Source organism: Chelon labrosus, assembly GCF_963514085.1.
Source record: "Chelon labrosus genome assembly, chromosome: 12".
Taxonomy (NCBI): domain Eukaryota; kingdom Metazoa; phylum Chordata; class Actinopteri; order Mugiliformes; family Mugilidae; genus Chelon; species Chelon labrosus.
The window spans coordinates 6006541-6025764 of NC_140345.1; the positions used below are offsets into that span (position 1 = coordinate 6006541).

General features: G+C 42.5%; 1 protein-coding gene across 1 annotated transcript; it reads right to left on the reverse strand.

Moving 5' to 3' along the window:
• On the reverse strand, nt 1-11809 carry eva1ba (eva-1 homolog Ba (C. elegans)). The gene is made up of 4 exons (XM_084556495.1): nt 11596-11809; nt 2689-2874; nt 1340-1433; nt 1-1239 (listed from the first exon to the last, which is right to left on the reverse strand). The coding sequence occupies exons 3-4, from the start codon at nt 1404-1406 to the stop codon at nt 815-817; spliced, it is 492 nt and encodes a 163-aa protein (XP_084412621.1). The 5' UTR covers nt 1407-1433; nt 2689-2874; nt 11596-11809; the 3' UTR covers nt 1-814.
• Between the last annotated feature and the right edge of the window lie 7415 nt (nt 11810-19224).

Sequence of the window (19224 nt, forward strand, 5' to 3'; positions counted from 1 at the left end):
TTCTCTTTGGTAATTTATTATAAAGCCGTACTTTTGAAACATTTTAAAGGGCGGGAGACATTGAGAAATAACAAGTGAGACATTATGAACGTTCCATTAATCACAATGGCAAATTTAGTCTTTGTCTCTCTCCTTAAAATGAAAAAAGACTCTTGATTATAAACCCATGGGCTGAAATGTACAGAGAGGCTGCTGTATGTTTGCGGAGAGAAGAGAAGAGAAACAACAGTACATAGTTTCAGCTTAATACTTTAATTCTGCCATTTCCTTTGGTGGAATTTTCCCTGAAAACACAGATATCGATGCGATGTAGTCATAAATTACAGACACCAAAATGAACTGTATTTACGCTGTGTATGTGACTGATATGTCATTTCCCTCAGCCTCAGGGTGTTTTTCTTGGAGGAAGTTTCCTCCACAAACTCATGGGGCTAGAGTAGAAGAATTGTGTCTGCAAACAAATAATCTTCATTACAATAAACTTTTTACATAACCCTCACGTTCATTCCTGCCATAAGCACCATACATTTTAATAGACTGATTACTTCAAGTGTCCATCATCTCCCACTTTCATACCACATCTTTTCCATATGCATTGATCAGTCTTTAAGATATCTCTTGCTTTAATTTCATGTTGCTACATAAGAAGTGCAATATCTCTTGGTTTATCTCTATCAGAGCCAAGTACAACAAATGTGGAATGTCACTTTGTATCTAACACAGGCTCTCAGGCTTCAGCGACACCAGGCCCACCCAAAGGTCCATGTTCCTCCTTCACAGAGCTCACAGTGTTTCCCTTTTAGCCTCATGTGTCTTAGTAGTAATGCACTCTTCCGATAGTCCCTGTTCCTGTCCCTAGAATATCAGGCTGGCCGTTCCTCCAGATCTCACGGATTATACGTTCCCTCTCTTCCAGCCGCTGTGCGCGTTCCAGCTCCTCGGCCGAAGTAAATACGTTCACGCTCAGTGTCCCATCTGATTGACTGGTATGATTGCCAACAGGGATTTCTGTGCAGGGCAACGGGATCGCTGCCTCTACATCTTCTCCTTCTTCGTCTTCATCATCATCACTCTCCTCCTCCTCATCACTGATGTCCTTTAAGTGTTTTTTCTCAGGCGTGGAGGGGGTGATGTTGGTCCGGGGCTTGCAGGAGATGCGGATTACAAGGAGACAGAGGGTCAGCACCAGGCCGAAACACACTCCAAGGACGAAGTAAAGGCCAAAGCTCTCTGGATTGGCTAAAGAAAGGACACAAATAAAGAACATCAGATGTAGTTAGAAGCATGATAAAAATGCTTTGTTTAAGTCATGAACTCAGATAGCTGCAGCTTGACTTACCTTTGATGTGTGCATATGCAGCTATGCTGTTGCTTAGGAGGTCCATTTCTTTTTTCTTCACATCCATGGTGATTTAAACTTTACTTTTTCACACCTGCAATAAACAAATGACACACCAGATTAAATCAGGCTTTATACACCAAATCAACGCTCTTCCAGGTGACTAAAATCCAAGATGCCTTCTTCTAGAGTTACATTTTGTGCAGCGCCCACATGTCAAACCCACTGAGCGCAGCACTTCTTCATATGCCTCTGGGTGGGTGGATGGCAGAAGGCCTCCAAGTCTCGAACAAAAGCGTCTCTGTGTCCTTCTCAAGTGCTGGCTTCATCTGGGATCATCATAATGCATTCGGCACATTGCACTTTGCCTCTGTCATTCTCTCTGATCCATGACAACCCTCTATAAAGAGGTCAAGAGTCAATTTTCCAAGTAGTCACAAAGGACTCCTTCCTGTCAGATGGGGCTCCCAGATCAATTTGTGAAGCTCGGTGGAAAAGGCCAGTGTGTTGTTGACTTACTGTTTGCACATTGTGTCCCTGACATTTAAGTGGCCTATCCTCCTGGCATCCTGTCTGTCTGATGAGCTCTATTGTGTTTGTATCCATTCTTACGTGAAGGCATGACTCCTAACACTCCCAAGGAAGTCTTACTCAAATTATAACCAGTCAAGACACGCACAAGCTGAGATACAAGGACAGTTAAAGTTCATTTGGTCTGCTGTTTCTTTTTAGTCCTGATCTACAAAATCATCACTTGGTAATTTGTGTTTTCAGGAGAAACAACAGTTTCTAATTTTATGGAAAAAAACATTAGAGGATTTGTTTCCATGGAACACCATACATAAGAGTGTTGGTGGCAACATATGAAGCACAGATTCAAAATAAAGGGCCTTTAATCCAATGTTACCATTCCATATTAACATGTGCTTTGTGTTGGGGCTGTCGAAGCAAAAAAAAAAAAAAAAAAAAAAAACACATTCTCTACAATTATTATGAACTCCCACTCTAACCTGTCCTCTAAGTCAAAACACATGTCAGCATACCTATACATGGGTCATATGGATGTCATCAAATTGCACAAACCACATGTTTACGTTTGCTTTTACCTCTAAATTGCACCCACAGATAATCTCTAAGCGTGATCTCTATCGTGATGTGACTGCCCCATCGATTTATGCTGCATTTGTGCTTATTTGTTGAAGCAGCCTTTAGTAAAACTCTATCATAAAACCACACATGTGTAAACCATATGTAATGTGGTCCACTAATGATCTTTAAAACACTGCAAATATTCTCTTGTTAAGCAGAAGTAAACAGAAAGTGGAGTACAGACAAAGCATAAAACTTACCACAAAATGAAACTACGAAGCAAGTCCTCAGTCCCAGCTCATAGTGTAATGAGAAGTTGGAGAACGGATGCAAAGTGATCACGCTCCTCTCTCTCTCTCTGTCTCTCTCTCTCTCTTTCTCTGCCTCGTTGTTGGGTTAAAGCTTGTGATCTTTGGTCCTCAGGCTAGACAGTTCATTTGGCCACCCTGAGACGAGAGCAAATACACACACAGAGACACACACATACAGACGTCAAGCTTCATTAGATCCAAACTCACTGAGGCGACTGCAATGCAAACAACGACAAGCCAGTTGCAGGATACATGGTCCAGCAAGAGACTAGAGGCAGGCTTTTTTTTCAGTGTTTTGGGATTCAGTAGCGTCCATGCACAGCTTTAACTGTATAGCTAAACTTGTTGTAAATCAAAAGTGTTGTTTGATGTAGAAATAACCAGCCGTAGGACATTTTCCCGTGTATGATTTTCTACATGACTCCACATGACTGCATTCACCATACAGCACTCCATGGCAGGATTCATAACATGGAGTAAGGAGACCTGAAGACTTCCCACTGCTATGACTTTTCAGTGCTGTCACTACAACTGAACCCAATAAGCTAGTACCAAGTGTGGACGTGAGCTTACAAATCCACATTTTTAAAAACAAACTTAACAACACAATGGGGAGTAACATTGGCTGTTTTGAGTCCTTTTTGAAAAAGCTGAATAGATTCAAAGCTTTCGGGACTATTTAAACCAATTAGTGCCATTGTTAAACTTTTTGCTCTTGTGAAACCTGAATAGGGAATGTGCTCATTGCTGCCCCTTGTGTTTGTTTTGGGGTAAAGCAGCTGAAATTTTTTGTCACCATTGAGTGTTTACTGCTGTCCAGCCTCAGAAAATAGAAAAATAAGATAAGATAAGATATTCCTTTAAGTTCTCCCACAGTGGAGAATTTTGCCATGACATGGCATGGAGTCAAAGAAGAAGGCATACTAGAAAACTTTGACAAAAAAGATACAAAGGTGTCCTTTCTTATTCCAGCAGCTCAAACCACAACAATTACTGAACTATGACAGGGGCTCCAGAATCACTTTCCACTTGGCCCCAGCCCTCTAACTTGCTTGGGGTTTACATGCCAGGTGGAGAACTGAGCACGGTGAAAAATGCTGAGCTGTGAAGTTTTCAAACTTGGACCCCTGTTTCGGAAAAAGCTCCACTGCCAGCTGCAGTTGGTTTAGCACAGTCTCTCTGCTTTCCAGGGCAGATTTTGATCTTGCTGACTCTTGGCCTATGTACTCTACACAGTGCCTGACCGAGACAGGGTTCAGGGGCTATGTGACGGAATGGTCACTACGGCAACCCACTCTCCCGAGCACCCTCCGTGTCCCCACGGGAGCGAGAGGATGGGTCTTTTAGTTGCAGGAGAGGGTTAAGCTGTGCGCTCTCTTCTTCCATGCAGCCTTCCTCCCATTTATTTTAAAATAATGACCAAGTTCATCTCCTCCCTCCTTCAGACTCAAACCCTGCTGCACTAATGGAGTCTATTCATCATTATCCAAGCTGAACTGAAGAACATAGGCTTTCAGTGAGTTATATAGTTTTTGTCTCAAGGGGTAATAAAGCGAGCAGCTCAAATGACTTTAGTTACTCTTCAAGCCAAGGTCAAAGCCAATGATTGGACACCTACAGTACAGTAACTGGGCTCTTTTCACACTGGAATGCAGCAAACCGGAGTTCCTAGTGGTTAATGACAACTGGAGACCTGTTTAAAGCCTATATTAACACTAATTATCCTCCCCCCTTGTTTTGTTGTGTTTTTGTTTCAACCAAACAAGGAAATTATTAACAGGCCTGCTCCTGCAGCTACACTATGCGCTATCCCATGACTCAACTTTCAGTCATTTTCTCCAGGTGAGCCAGTTTGTTTATATGTTTCAGATCTTACACTACAGCCTCGAAAAGGAGACATCCGTTATGCATTTATAATAGGATATGTAATTTTATTCCATCACGTTTAACTCAAATAAATGTCGCATTGTTGTTCTGGTAAATAGGTTGCATGAATATAACAGCAGTAGTAAAACTTGGGAGTGTAGGATCACTAGTGTAGGATTCCCCTGAGCAGGGATCATAAACCCTACACTGCACCCAGGGAACCTTGTATGCCTGCCCACTGCTCCAAATGGAGGGGTTAAATGCAGAGAACAAATTCCTTAACACTGGCCAAGTATACATATAAACAATGAAGCAGATTTACAATTTACATTTTACACATAAACTTTAATCATTAAAGTACCTGAAACCAAACCAAACAACTGGCTAGCAACTACGCAAGTTGGCAACGAAAGAAAAACAAACAAAGCTGTTCAATTTTATACACATTTGAACCGAGAAAAATCCTTAAACATCATGTTTTTGTGTGGCGAACCTACACAAAATCGCATCTATAGAAGTTACGTAATACTGTGAGCTTCAGTAACGAGTTCCTTCATTGCAGGCTTTTCTACCTCCTCTGATAATTCATTATCTCTTTTACAGAAAATAAAGTGCATATCAACTGGAAAAGCACCAAACCAAACAATATAAGTCAGCTGAAACAAAATTTTCCAATAATCTGGCCGAGCATGTTGCAGCACATGCCTTCGTGCTACAGCTAAGCTCCTGTGACGTTAATGTTTGGTTCTATTTATTGTCCCCGCCAGCTTATCATTTGCTCTTTCCTGGCCTCATATTCTCAGGTCAAACACTCAGGCATCCTCTTCCTGAGTGCTTTGCATGGTGCTGACTATTAAATAATCACAAAAGCCGTCCTAGTAAATATATGTCTACATGTATTTACAACTCAAATGAAAATATCATCCAGTGATACATAATATAGTCTTCAACTAACTCAGCTTTTTTTTTTTTCTTCTTTGCAAAACGTTTTTTATGCCAGGTCACACCAGGATCCAACATAAACAGACTGCTGCATATACATGAGGGCATGGGCTATTTCTGACTGGGCATTGTTTGCTTTGGTCTCAATGGAGGAGCTGAGGGGAAGAAAAACTTCAAACTATCATGAGTAAATGAGTGTGATATTTTTGGTGTCCCAACCCACAACTGCTCTTCCTTCCCACAAGGTTTGTCCCTTTCCACATGGACAACATCCAGGTCAAAGCCTTCCTCCAGCATCACTGCCATTGTCTAAGATAAGTAATGTTAAGACAGACTGACTGAGCTATCTTCTGTAAACAGATGTCAGCTTGGTGATTTATCAACGGCCTCCTAACAGGAGCAGACCTCCAGAGCAAAAGTTGTCACCGAATAGAAACACTTTTCCCCAGATATTTCGCCAGTAATATTGTCATAAACCATCCAACCATAATACTCCTCTCCCACAATGAAGAAATCAAAGTCATAACCCTTTGGTGGAATTTATGCAGGGAGTCAAGCCGCATTTGATTTACACACAGAAGATGAAAAGGTCAGATTACACAAGGGAGCCAGTCTGTGTTATTTCCTCATTGTAAAGACACACACCGAACCGCAGAGGGAAAGAAATATTTTTAATACTTCAAATTTCTGTGCTGCTGCAACAATCCCTGGAACAATCCCTGTATGTGGTTTGCCTGAGACCAACCAGATTTAAATTTAATCACATTTCATTGTTTTTAAAATCAAATCCACACAAGCTGTCTGTAGTGAGAGAGATCACAGAATCTGACATTAGGATTTATAGTACCTTACTAGAGTCTTTGCTCTTAATTATGTTCATTAAAATGTTTCTGCTTTGATTCAGTGGCTGCTACTGAAAAAATCAGTCTGAACTTAATGATGCGCTGCATCAAACGCAGCAATGTGGGTAATTTATTCTCTATTTTCAGCCTTCAGAGCACATTCTAAAATTCAAGCCCCCCCCACCCCCCCCCCTTAAATAAATATACTGGATTAGAGCTCGGTCTTGGCTCTGCTTTTCTCTTACTCACGAAGAAAAAAGAAGAAAATTTCTCTCAGCGGTTGATGAAATGTTAACAGCTACCCACAAACTGCCAAAGAATCTGTAACTGTATCACAAAACTATCTGCTGCGTGTCTTTACAGGTCATTTATCACGCACCTGTAATCAATCCAGAGAACAGTCTCCAAGCACTAAAATATAATGGAAGTTCAAGTTCTCCCCAGTCCAGCAGAGGTGCAGGCAACGATTACTTTCCGCTTGGTAAACAGAAATACTATCCAAACCAAGATCTCTGTTTACAGTGTCTGCAAAAGCATTCATGAAGGTCCACACGGTGAAGGTAATTTCTTGTGGAAGCCATAGTGAGATTTCTTCTGATCCAGGAGGGCTGCGAAGTGCTGGTTTTCTGGAGAAAGCAGTTTCTTCCCAGTTCCTCTTGACATCAAGATCTTGGGTTTCAAGCTGTGCTAAAATGCTAGTTCTGCTTCCCTCTTGCATCTGGCTGCCAGTGTATCCAGCTGAGAGGAATGTAGGTGGTTGCCATCAGGACAAAGACATAGCTGAGGTTGACCTGAACAGACCTGGGTCAGAAGGTATTTGCAAAGAAATTGGTTTTATACTGACTGTGTATTGGCCTAATGAAATAGGTAGATGCAAATGAGAAAAAAAACACACTGCTGTAAGCCGTTATATCTGTGCGCTGTTGTGTCTGCATCAATGGTAAAATGCAAGTCTGCGGTTTGAGATCTAACTCTAAGGTCATGAGAGTTCACTCTAAATCTTGGAAGCAACAGTTGAATCAGCAACCAATCAACCCCCTCTCTAGTTTTGAATCAGTTGACCATGTTGTACCACATTGTTTTCGCCAGCAGACCAATTCTGCTTTCGTTCTATGGCTCTGAGCACCACAATTGCTTATGATGTCTGTATGATATTGTCCAAATCACGTGAGAAGTCCTTAAGTCTCATCAGCTTCTAATTCCAAGGTCAAAAATTAATTTTCAGTTGTGCATGTCAAAGATGAAAGGTCCAAGAGATCCTCAGAGTCATGAAAACTGTGCTGAAGAGTTAAACGCTCCTTCAGCAGATCCAGTGACTATACTTCAATAGCACTGATTTGCCAACACCTCAAAGAAAAGCCTTTCATATACTTCTGAGAATGCTTATATAAGCTTATATAAAGTTTCATATTAAATTACCCCACCCATCTAAAACACTTTGTAGGTAAGACCAAACACAATGTAAATCATATTTGACCTCAGTCTGAACTACAATGTCCTGCCAGCCGCAAGACAAACCACACCAATAATGAGAATCTAGATCTTGCCCAACTTTTATTATTAAGTTTCCTCCTGTGTGGTTCTTCACTGAAAAGACTTTGACATTTTGTTCCTTTTCAGCTCTATCCAAACGTCTCAAATGTGTTTTAGAGTTTGATATGGAGCTGAAAGAGAGCTTTGTTTTGTTTTTTTCAAGTGCTGATGTATTTGGCTTTGGGCTTGTACTCTATTTGACATTGACTCAATGAACAACAGCTTCTCTTTTAAGGGCAAAAACTTTTCCAGGAGAGGAGAACCAGCCCAGTCAGGCATTGTTGGTCAATTATTATTTGGCTGTGGAATCTTTACTTTTCAACAACAGTTGGGTTACACAGTCAAGATGACTCAGTGTGCCAGTATGACAGCAGCCTGGCTGAGAGTAAAGTGTCCCTAGCCACTTTGCATCTTTGTGTCATGAGAAGTGAACCACAGTGCACTGCTTGCCCTGTGAAGAGTATGCTTTGTGGGCTATGGCAGGTAATGGGGGCGTAATAGAGATGTGGGACTGAGCTCGAGGTTAGGGCAAGTGGGTAATAGCACCCAGATGTGATCCTGATGAGGGCCAGAGTCAGAATGCTTTACTATGTAAATCAAGAAATAGTATCCCATGTTCCATCTTCATGGTGACGTTATCAAGGTACCAGTCAGTAGGAAGTCAGATTGGAACCATGGTTGTGTTTACTGAGAGGGTGTATTTATGTATGTGTGCAGCACTTCCCTGTTTGTTGACAGTTGCTAGTCATCTGTGTATGTTTCTGCATTAAACTGATTCATAGGAGCATTCCTCCATGATTCTGTAAAGCACTGACGGCTTTAGATTATCCCAAATGTAAAGCTCCAAAAATAGAGCCATGATCTCACTCTTTTCATTGATCTGGGCCACCATCCAGCAGCACATACTGTATCAATTACATGGGTCCTACGGATTACTCTGTGACACAAAACACGTGTTTGCCCTTTCCGTGATTGGGTGCGTAGAATCCCCTCTGTACTACCCATGGACACGGTGCAGCTCTATGAAGTTTAGGAAGTTCAGAAGGGTTGTTGTGACAGGACTGCCCTGGTGCAAAGAAATCGTGGGCTGCTTGCATGGTTTCAGTCAGCGGCTGCTACTGTCATCTAGCAACCAGTGCCAGTGTCATCTCAAACCACAATGGCACCCAATTTGTACGATAAATATAAGCAAATTGAATCTAATCTTGGGTCTAGAATCTAATCTTTGTTTCATATTGTTTAAAATCAAATGCTTTATTTAAAACAGAATAAGGCCATCGCAGCTGTTGCATGTTTCCATTTCTGCATGTGCCTCTTCTTATGTGTGTGTCCTGCATATCTGCATCCAAGATAGGAGGGTGAGCTTAGTCAAACCCTGATGGATTTAACATGTCAAACAAAACCAAACTAAACCTAAACAGAGGGCTGTCTGGGCCCGTGAAGCTCCTACTAGAAAGCAATAAGCCCTGAGCCCTGCAAGGCATCAGTGCTTGATGGAAGCTTTGCTAAACATAGCGTCTGAGACACCTCATTCATCAAACCTCTATTTCTCAACAAAACTAAAATATCCATTACTTAACGTCAGTGAGATTAGATCTCCAGCTGACGGGTCATAAAGTCTTGCCATGTATGTATATCGTCATAATGTGACAGTTTACATTGGAGTAATTGTTAAGGAGGATCACTGTTAACAGTGCAGTCGGTAAACCTTTCACTGTCCATGAATATCTTCATGTGATCAACATAATACTGTATACTGTAATGATTACACGTAGAAAGCCTGGCGTTTGAATGGACCTCTCTGTTTGGAGCTGGGTTTGTAGCTTAAGAGTTCAAAGAGATCTGCTGATGATCATCTGATCTGGTATGACTTCATGTCCTATGGCTTAAAAGTGCTTTGTGACCCCATTACTACGGATAGCACTGTCAGTTCATAAGTCATTTTTTCACCGTGAGTTTCTGCTGGTTATTATTATTTCTTCCTTCTTTCCGATCCCAAAGATGATCACCCAACACCGAGCTCCGGATGCAGAATTTTCTGCATGTCAAAGTACATTAGGACCTGAATTGCTGAACTTGCTGAACCTTAATGTTATTACTACAATCTGTAACTGTCCAAGATCTATCTTTTAATATTCTTTTTTAATCTTTTTAATATAGTGTTCTCCCTGTGAGCCATATAATGAGGAGCTGTTAATTAAAGGGAGTTCCTCTACACAAACCAGGGATTTTTGCTTAAAAGAAATAAACTGCCTGCTAAATCTGCAAAATTCAAGTCTATGTGTGGAGCTGCTTCAAGTTTTATACAATGTTGCATCATCACGTGCTTTTTGCTATTGTGCAAAAACCACAAGGACAACACCATGGTCTGTGTTTATCTCCTTTCATTGTGTCTTCGCTCAAGACTTCTCCCGAAACTTTCCGTATCTCCCTTGAAAACAGATTGGTGCCATGGGAATTTAGACAAGCAGTTGAAATCAGTTTCTGACCCCTGGCCTCTGGGTAAATAGAATAAGTTAACAACCATCCTCGGGACAGATAAGACAGGGCGACTGATAAGTGAGTCAAAGGGGATTCGGAAAAAGGAAAGTCTGCTAGCCTGAATAGGCTGGCGAGGTCGTACAGAAGTCAGCTCTCCCCAGTCAGCCTGGAAGGGGTTATTTAACTACCTTTCACACTCATCCTGTGGAGGGTTATCTGATTGACTGGAGGAGGCACAGTTTAAGTGCTGCCTGCCCGCTCAGATTGTGTAAATTAAAGGAGACCCCAGAGAGCAACACGGCCCTGTCCAGCCGCCACCCATCACCTCCCTTCTTCTCCCTCGCCTCACTTTCTCTCTGATAAGAGGTGCAAACCACAAACGTCCAGAGGAGAGAGAGAGAGAGAGAGAGAGAGAGAGAGAGAGAGAGAGAGAGAGAGAGCTATGGGAGTCGAAGCATATGGTCAACTGCTGTCAAGTATGAAGGTTTCTATTAGCCTGCGCGAAAAAAAAAGAGAGAAGCAGACAGAAAAATAGAGCCATGTGTACACTTTTAGCCCACGCTTTTGAAATCCTGTGACGTCGCTTTAGTTACGTGACGTCTGCTCAGGTCAGACAAAAACAAAAAAAAAAAACAAAGCGCAAAGGGATGTTTGCTTTGATAGTAGCAGGGTGATAACTAACTTATCACTGCAAGGTTAGGAAACAATGTGCAGCTGCACAGGAAAGCCAGACCCGGGCTCTACTGTCCTGTCTCAACTAGTGCTGCGTCAGCTCTTCTTCAGCACAGGTTAATCTGAAAACAAATCTGTTCAGCAGCTTCACATGAACGCTCTTTGGATGGATGTGAATATTCAGCTTAGACTTGAAATGGCAAAAACTGTGTGTATTGCTACTAAACAACTGTTTTCACTATAGAAAAAGTCAGCATCATGTGTAAAGCTTCATTAAATGTGTTCTTCTCTGCAGTTTAATAAAGCAGAAATAATCACAAATGTTTGATGTGAAGTTAAAACTGCTGCAATGAAAAAACAGAAATGGAAGTTTTCCCAAACACCTACACATACAAGAACAAGTTTTAGCAAAGCTTTCACACTTTGGGCTCTTAATCCATTGTAAGACTCCAGTGTCCGTGGTTCATTTGGGTTTCTATGGTGTTGCACACACACTGAAAAACAAAACTGTCAAACTCACCGGTCAGTGATGAGAGGAGACGTCCCTCTGACGGCGTTCAGTCCACACAAAAGCATCAGGCAAACTGCAAATCTTTCCCTCCAGATTTTGAAAAACACAGCATTACAAGCAGTCCTGGCTGTTTCACAGTTGCTGTTGTGTTCAAGTCCTGAGCAGCCTGACTGTGTCTGCTCCAGCGTGTGTGTGTGTGTGTGTGTGTGTACAGAGTCTGGGGAAGAGGTGGTAACTTCCTCTCAAAGTTGGAGACGGAGTGAGTAACAGAGTTTTCCCTCTCTAGGCTCCAATCCGCAAGAAGCAGGAAAAGCTGTCATACTATCCCTCTTTCAGATGGAAAAAAAATAGGAGGAACAGCCTAAAAAGGGCAAGCTAGGGGAAGAGGGGAGGGAGGAAAGCTGCGGTGAGTGTGTGTTTTGTGTGGTGCGGTGTGGGTGTGTGAGTGGGGGGGGGGGCTTTCCCTCTGTTGTTGAGGAAAAAGGCAAAAAGAAACTCCAGGCTGATTAGCCCAAGTTTTCCCATGTGCAGTCCAGTGTGACAAGAAAGAAACAACATCAACAAAGAGGCTATATTATGCAGCCGATGTATGGTTTTGTTTTTGTTTTTTTTGTTTTTTTTTCATACATCTAAATCTCTGATGGCCACAAGTGAATATTGTGTGTGGGGATATTGGTCGGGATATTTGTGTTCATTTGTATTAAATGTCTTATTAGATGAGAAGATCAGTTCTACTCTCGTGTCTGTAAATATGCAGCTTGTGTTGGCAGCAGGTTTGTGTAACAAGAGTTGTAGCAATTGTTTCAAATGCCCACTGATTTTCTGAACAGTCCTTTGGAGGTGAAACTAGACAGATTTGGTAGGGATTGGACCTAGCCAGGATTTGCAGCTAACTCAAAGTGCACTGCCTGGCTAAAAATAAAAGTTGCCACCTGGATTTAACTAAGCAAACAGGTACGAGCCTCCTATTGGATAATTACTGCATGGGTGATTATCTTTCAGCTGACAACAAGTTATTTAACCCCAACTGATGCAATGAGTAGCTTCTCATTTCTTAAACAACCATGTCTAAAGACACATCCTGTGGTCGTGGAAAAAATGTTAGTTTGTTTGAGAAGGGTCAAATCATTGGCATGCATCAAGCAGAGAAAAAGTCTAAGAAGATTGAAGAAACTACTGAAATTAGGTTAAGAACTGTCCAACGCATTATTGAAAACTGGAAGGATAGTGGGGAACCAACGTCTTTGAGGGAGAAATGTGGTCAAAAAAACTGACTGACCGTGATCGCCGATCACTTTAACGTTTGGTGAAATCAGATCGAGGAAAAACAACAGTAGAACTCAGGGCTATGTTTAATAGTGAAAGTAAGAGCATTTCCACACGTTCAATTTGAAGGGAACTCAAGGGATTGGGACTGAACAGCTGTGCAACCTTAAGAAAACCACTAATCAGTGAGGCTAACCGGAAAAAAGGCTTCAGTTTGCTAGGGAGCATAAAGATTGGACTCTGGACCAATGGAAGAAGGTCTGATGAGTCCAGATTTACCCTGTTCTGGGGTGATGGGTCCATCAGGGTAAGAAGAGAGGCAGAGTGACAGGTGGGTGCCCTCATAAGACCTGCCTTGCTGTCCCCCTCCCGCATTAGCTGCACGTCTTTGTCCATCTTTGACTTAGTTAGGCAGGCAATGCCAAGATAGCGACTGCCGGTGCCACCCATACTGAGCTTCAAAACCACTCTACAGGATTCCTATGGGGAATGTGACAGAGGGTTCATCCATCTCTATTAATGGGGCAGGTAATAAAAAATGGAACTGACAGATTGTATGTGTCTCACTATGCTGGCACAACACTTTCAACACAATAAAGACATTTACGATGATATGTATTTCAAAATTCAATGAAAAAAACTGTGGACATTTGCAACTTATTACAACTTATAACACGGCCCTCCCACTGCTAGTCCCAGTGCTCAGCTTTAATGAGAAGACTGTATGGTTTTGCTGAAAACAGCCTCACATAAAACATGGTAAACATGTAATCACAATAATATGTTAACTGCTATGCTGAAGGAGTTGACATACTAATTGTTAACAGCTGCAAGCTAAATGAAAATAAAAGCTATATCTGTTATCACTGGGGACTGCATCAATAACTGAGCATGCAGCTGAGGTTGAATGAAGTTTTTTTAGTGTTTGAATTCTGCATGTCACATATGTTCAAGTTCACGGCACCCGTGCTTGTCATATTTTGCAAACAGTTTTACTACTGACATTTCCTCTGCCGTACTCCGTCTCAGAGAGCTCAGCTGTAAATCTGCGCGGCCACCGAGATCCGTCTTGACCAGATTTTATTAAAGCCATACGCCCGGGAGGGCACAGTGACATTCTACATTAACGTCGCCTGCACTGTTCATGGGAAAACTGGGAGGAAAAGCTGAGAGCGGTGACATCAAGAGTTCATTTTAGTTATCCAGCGGGTCAGTGTTATTAAGAGCAGAGCTGTTGTTGTGCTACACCCTGCCGGGGCTTAAAAGAACATCTTGGTCTCAGTCCCACATATTTCACTCATTAACCCACTTGCTAACCTGTTGGGAGTCATGAGCAGCCAAGAAAAAATTTAAGAATACACTTACTGCAGTTGAACTGCATCTTGTACACTTTGGGCTTTCGGGTTCATCACTCCAAATCAAACATCTTGCCGCCACCTTTCTCAAGTTACTGCCCTCTTATACAAAAAAAAAAAATCTTGGATGCAAAACACAAAGAAAAGCAGAAGGCATCTCTCCAGTAATCCACCCTGTCAGCTCTATCGATAAAGAGGAGGTTTAGGGTTTTGAGTGGAAAGTCGAGTCTCTTTATGTAAAGACTGAAATATTTCTCTGTGGTGCATCAGTGATCACATTCCTGCCTGAATCTCCTCATGGCTGGCTGATGTCCACCTGTCCCTGGGGCTGATTTATACTCCAGTACCGGGTTGGTCTGAGGAGGGTGGATAAGTTAGGAGAGAGGCACACAGGAAGGAAGAAAAGAAGAAGAAGAAGAAAAGTATGAAGAGAGAAGGTGAAAATGAGGCTTAAAATAAATGAGAGTAGTCTAATTACAGGGCACCTACAGCTGTCAAGGGCAGACTTTTCTTGGATCACAGCAGACAAATTGATATGCCTGCCAGCGGGGTGCTCAGAGTAAATGCAGAGTATATCACGGTGGCCTGTTGTGGAGGCGGCAAGGGGGAGGCATGTGTGGCTGATGACTGAGGGGGGTCTGCCTGCAGGTTGGAAAGGATGAAACATGAAGTCAAGGTGGAGGGGAGATTTAAACAAGACAGCACTCGTCCACAAAACTCTCAGCCGGGGTGAAGCGAGGCGACATGCTCCAGACTGGTTTCATAGTAACAAAAGCTAAGAGCAGTATTTAATATTTGCAGTGCATTTCACGGGAGTCGCCTCGCCCACTCATTTTCCAAAGGTTGCCCTGCTGAGCCATTGTTGGTTGAGCTGCACCACGGGGATATTGTGTGAATGAATGGTAGATGGAAACTTCTGATGAAAGGCTTGGGTTTGGCTGGCAAAGACACACAACAAAGCAGAGAAAATTAAGACAAGAGGCACTTATGTTGTTTGCACTTAAGACTACCGCAACATTCTCAAAGTGCAAATTCAACACGATCCATTTACAGGGAAGCAGCGACTTTTTTTTTTCTCAAGAAAGGCAGTAATCTGATAATTGACATGAAAAAGTAATAATTAAAGCTCTGTCTTTCTGGTACGACCTCAGAGAGGGAGAGAGAAAACACACCACCCATAGATGACTCATCCATGTGCTGAACACTGAAACGAATATCCTTGGAGGGAGCCCTGAGAGAATTAGCATCATTCTTTCTGAAATCAAAAACATATGGTGATATAAAACTGCAAACACGTGTTGCTGAGAAATGTCAAGTATCAGCGTTGATGAATAAACGGAAAATTATACAGACAACAAGGAGAGGAGGGGAAACATGTTCCTTGTCAAGGTACAAACACGTTGGCATTCACAAACCGCTCTGGCAAAGCTGCAGACGAATTTACTCCAGGTCTGTTCTTTCAGGTATTCTCCACACCTTCTTTCCAGTGCATGAAAACACATGTCTCTGTCTTTGGCCCCTGTGCCCCTCTATAAAAAAGTGCACTGGAGGCATCTGCCAGCAGTTGCTTCTTTATGAGACAGATGGGCTCCCAGAGCAGGGAGCTGCTGCATACGGGGTCTGTTTTGTGATCATAAGTCTGATCTCCTTCCTGCTGTGATTTCCCGCTCCCTGCATAGATAATAAATCACGTGCGCATATGTCGGCACATAGGAATTCCAGTAGATGCACATACTGTATGTACTGTACATACTGATGAGTCAGTATGGGCCTAGTGTTAATACCTAGGCATGCTCCTTTAAAATGGGCTTAAAGCATCTACCCAAATTGCAAAAACATACAGTTGTCAGCTTACTGACTCTGGTTTGTAGATTACTTAGTGTTCTGCTATTACCCATTGGCCTATCTCTCCCAGAACCCACCCACTTACAGAGGTGAATCAACATTGAAAGTGCAGTAGCTACATCTCGTTGCGCAAACCATGCATTCACAAAGGGCTAGAGCAACAACAACAAGACGAACAGCCAAATTTATCTGTGCATCTTTGGAAGTATTTGTATCTTGGTGACACTAGAGCATTTTCCTACAAGTACATTGTGTGAAATGTTGCTGCTTGCAAAACTTGTGTCGCCGAGCCTTTTAGAAAGAGAATCCCCATCATGCAAAGCTTTCATTGGAACTTCTTTAAACTGTAGAACGTCTGATGACAGTGTGGTGTGCAGAGTATCCATACAAACGGTTGCTATGTTCTAAAGCATTGTACAGCATGATTGCAGGCTTTTAACAACATCTCAAGAAAGGGGTATGGCATCTTGCTTCCGGCACACCCATGCAGTGCTAAATAGAACGGAGACTGAGGGAAACGTCTGTTTGATGTTAGGCGGGAAACCCGGGACCGGAAACGGTTTGCACAGAGGCAAGAGAAGGCCCTGCTATAGTGTTCACCGTCACCACTGATCGTATCTCTGCCACTAAACACAGAGGGGATGTCAGAGATTAAATGAGTGGAGGAGGAACAGGGGAATTGTAAAAATTGAGGGGCGTTACATAAACATTTCAACACCTTAGCAACCTGAAATATCTCCCTCTGCCTCCCTAGTTACGTAAACAGTTAGTTAGTTGCTCCCTGACTGCTCTCCAACTCCTCCACCGCGCTTCTCCTCAGTTCACAACAGTGCCTTGTCAAAAGTTGAGGATTCATTTTGCTCAGCTTATCAAGGTCACGATGGTGGTAACGGGGGAGCTGCTGTTAAATGAAATAACTAGTGTGGTTTATCATTTATTCAAAATGGGGAGAGCATGCCATGCAAAACAGGAAACAGTGCGGTGTTTTCATTGCCATTAAAGAATGGTCCGTTTTGTCTGTTACTTTGTTTGCCACTACTTTGGACCCAGCTTAAACATGTCATCCATTTACTGGACGGATGGTAATTATAGCATCATCATCATCAAGTCCATCATCAACGTGGAAGACCAAATATGTCAGTTTACCACACTGACGTTTCAACCTTCAGCCGGAACATTTCTCTCTCAGCAGCAGAAGGAAAAATATCTCTAACAGAGTCCAGCATGTCAAATTCAGCATTGTTTTATGTATTGATTCACTGATAAAATAGATTTCCCTTTGTCCTTGTTCGCTGGGAAAGGAATGCAGTGAACCCCCCGTAACACTTGAACCTTTATCAGTGATTACATATACAGTACACTCATTAGTTTGGAACATAAAGATAGATAAACTGCTGTCTCTGGAGATTATGCTTCACCAAGCATGCCAAATAAAGCAATGCGGACTTGTTAAAAGATGTGTGGCGTCTCGTGTTGACGCTCATCTCACGTGCTTTCTTGGAGTCAGTTTGAACTGATACATGCGACTGACTGGGAGTCTATCTGTTCTGTAAGATGGGCAAGTGACGTGTTTAAGCACCTGAAAGGCCTTTAAATGTCTTACCCCAGCAAACCCCAACCGGGCTCCCCGTGAAAAACTGCTGCCCGTGCTGTTTTGATCGCGGTTCTGGTCAGGTCTTGCGAAATTACACGAGTGCATACGTTCATTCAATAGGAGTCTGCCTTTTCTGTTGGTAAAGCTGCGCACATCTGAACAACATTACAAAGACCGTTCAGCAGGCCACAGCTGAAAAAGCTCTTTTAGAAACCCTTTGTATATTGAAGAATAGCTCTTTGTGTTCACGCAAGTATGCACTAGGTGGAAACTATGCGACTGACCAATGTCTAGATACAGAGGGGTAAAGCCCTGCAGTGGATTCCTCTGTAAGCTCCGATTAGGACTCAAACAACAGGTTTATTAACATCCAGTCGCATTAATTCACTCTCTGGCTGCCTGGAGCGCACAGAGAGAGGAAAACGGTCAGCTGCCGTCCAAGAAAATGAATAATTATTTCCACTTATGGCCACCTCTGCCAGCAGCACCCCTCCTAGCAACACCAAAACTCCACTTCTGTTGACACACGAGGCATAATGATGGGCTTTCTCATGCAGGCAATTGTAAAAGATGCTAAGTATATATCCCAAAATAAGCACGAACAATGCTGCACTGTGTTTACGGCTTCCTTCATAAAATCGCCAAAAAACTGATTCCCAACAGAGAAAACCTTCAAGCTTTTTAAAGCTTCATAGCTACAGCTTATAAAAAAAACCTGAATTCAAATGTGTTTAGAACTTTCTCCTTAAAATTCTTCTTTTCTGACGTTTCGCATGACACTTAACACTTTTCAGTAGCTCTGTTGAACGTAATAAAAACCTGGAGCTGGTAAGGCAGGAAAACTGCAGCCAGCATGTTTCAGAGCTTACAGCTGTTTTTGTGGAACAGCAGAGAATGTTACGGGGCATAACCACAAACACTTACACAATATCAAATTTGAGGCTGACACTAAAAACGGCAACAGTAGTGATTATGGTTTGATAAAGGCATCAATCGCAGGGCAAGCTGGAGCCAGTTTACTCATCTGTGCTGCACACACGCACGCAAATATAGTGATGGATGCAGAGGCAGGCACGCAGAAAGAGAAAATCTTCCCCTCCTTTGGCTCCAGACGAGCATATTTAACCTCACCCCACCACCCCTGACCTGGCTTCCTATCCTGCATTGCCTCCTTGTCGGCTCCGTCCTTGCTAGACGGACAATTTCCAAACACACACAGAAGAATTCTTAAGAAAAACAAGTTGACAAATTTCCCAGTGTCCCAACTGGCCAAGCAAGAAAAACAGAGTATAAGAAAAATGGACAAGAACTCAGATGGCATTTGGCATTTTGTGTTTTGGATAACTTCATGTAACATCAAATCTCAAAGGGCGTTCATCATCAGCTTGACATGCTTCAAATCCATCAGTATATATTAACAATAAGATCACAGGTCAGGAGGTCGCAGTGACCACAGCTCTCCCACACAGATAACCCACTCGCATATCTGCTGTGAATTTTAGATGGAGCGCCTTTCCTCCCATCCTCGCTGACCCCGTACAACAGAACACTGCTGAGCACCACACATGTTGCAAATAG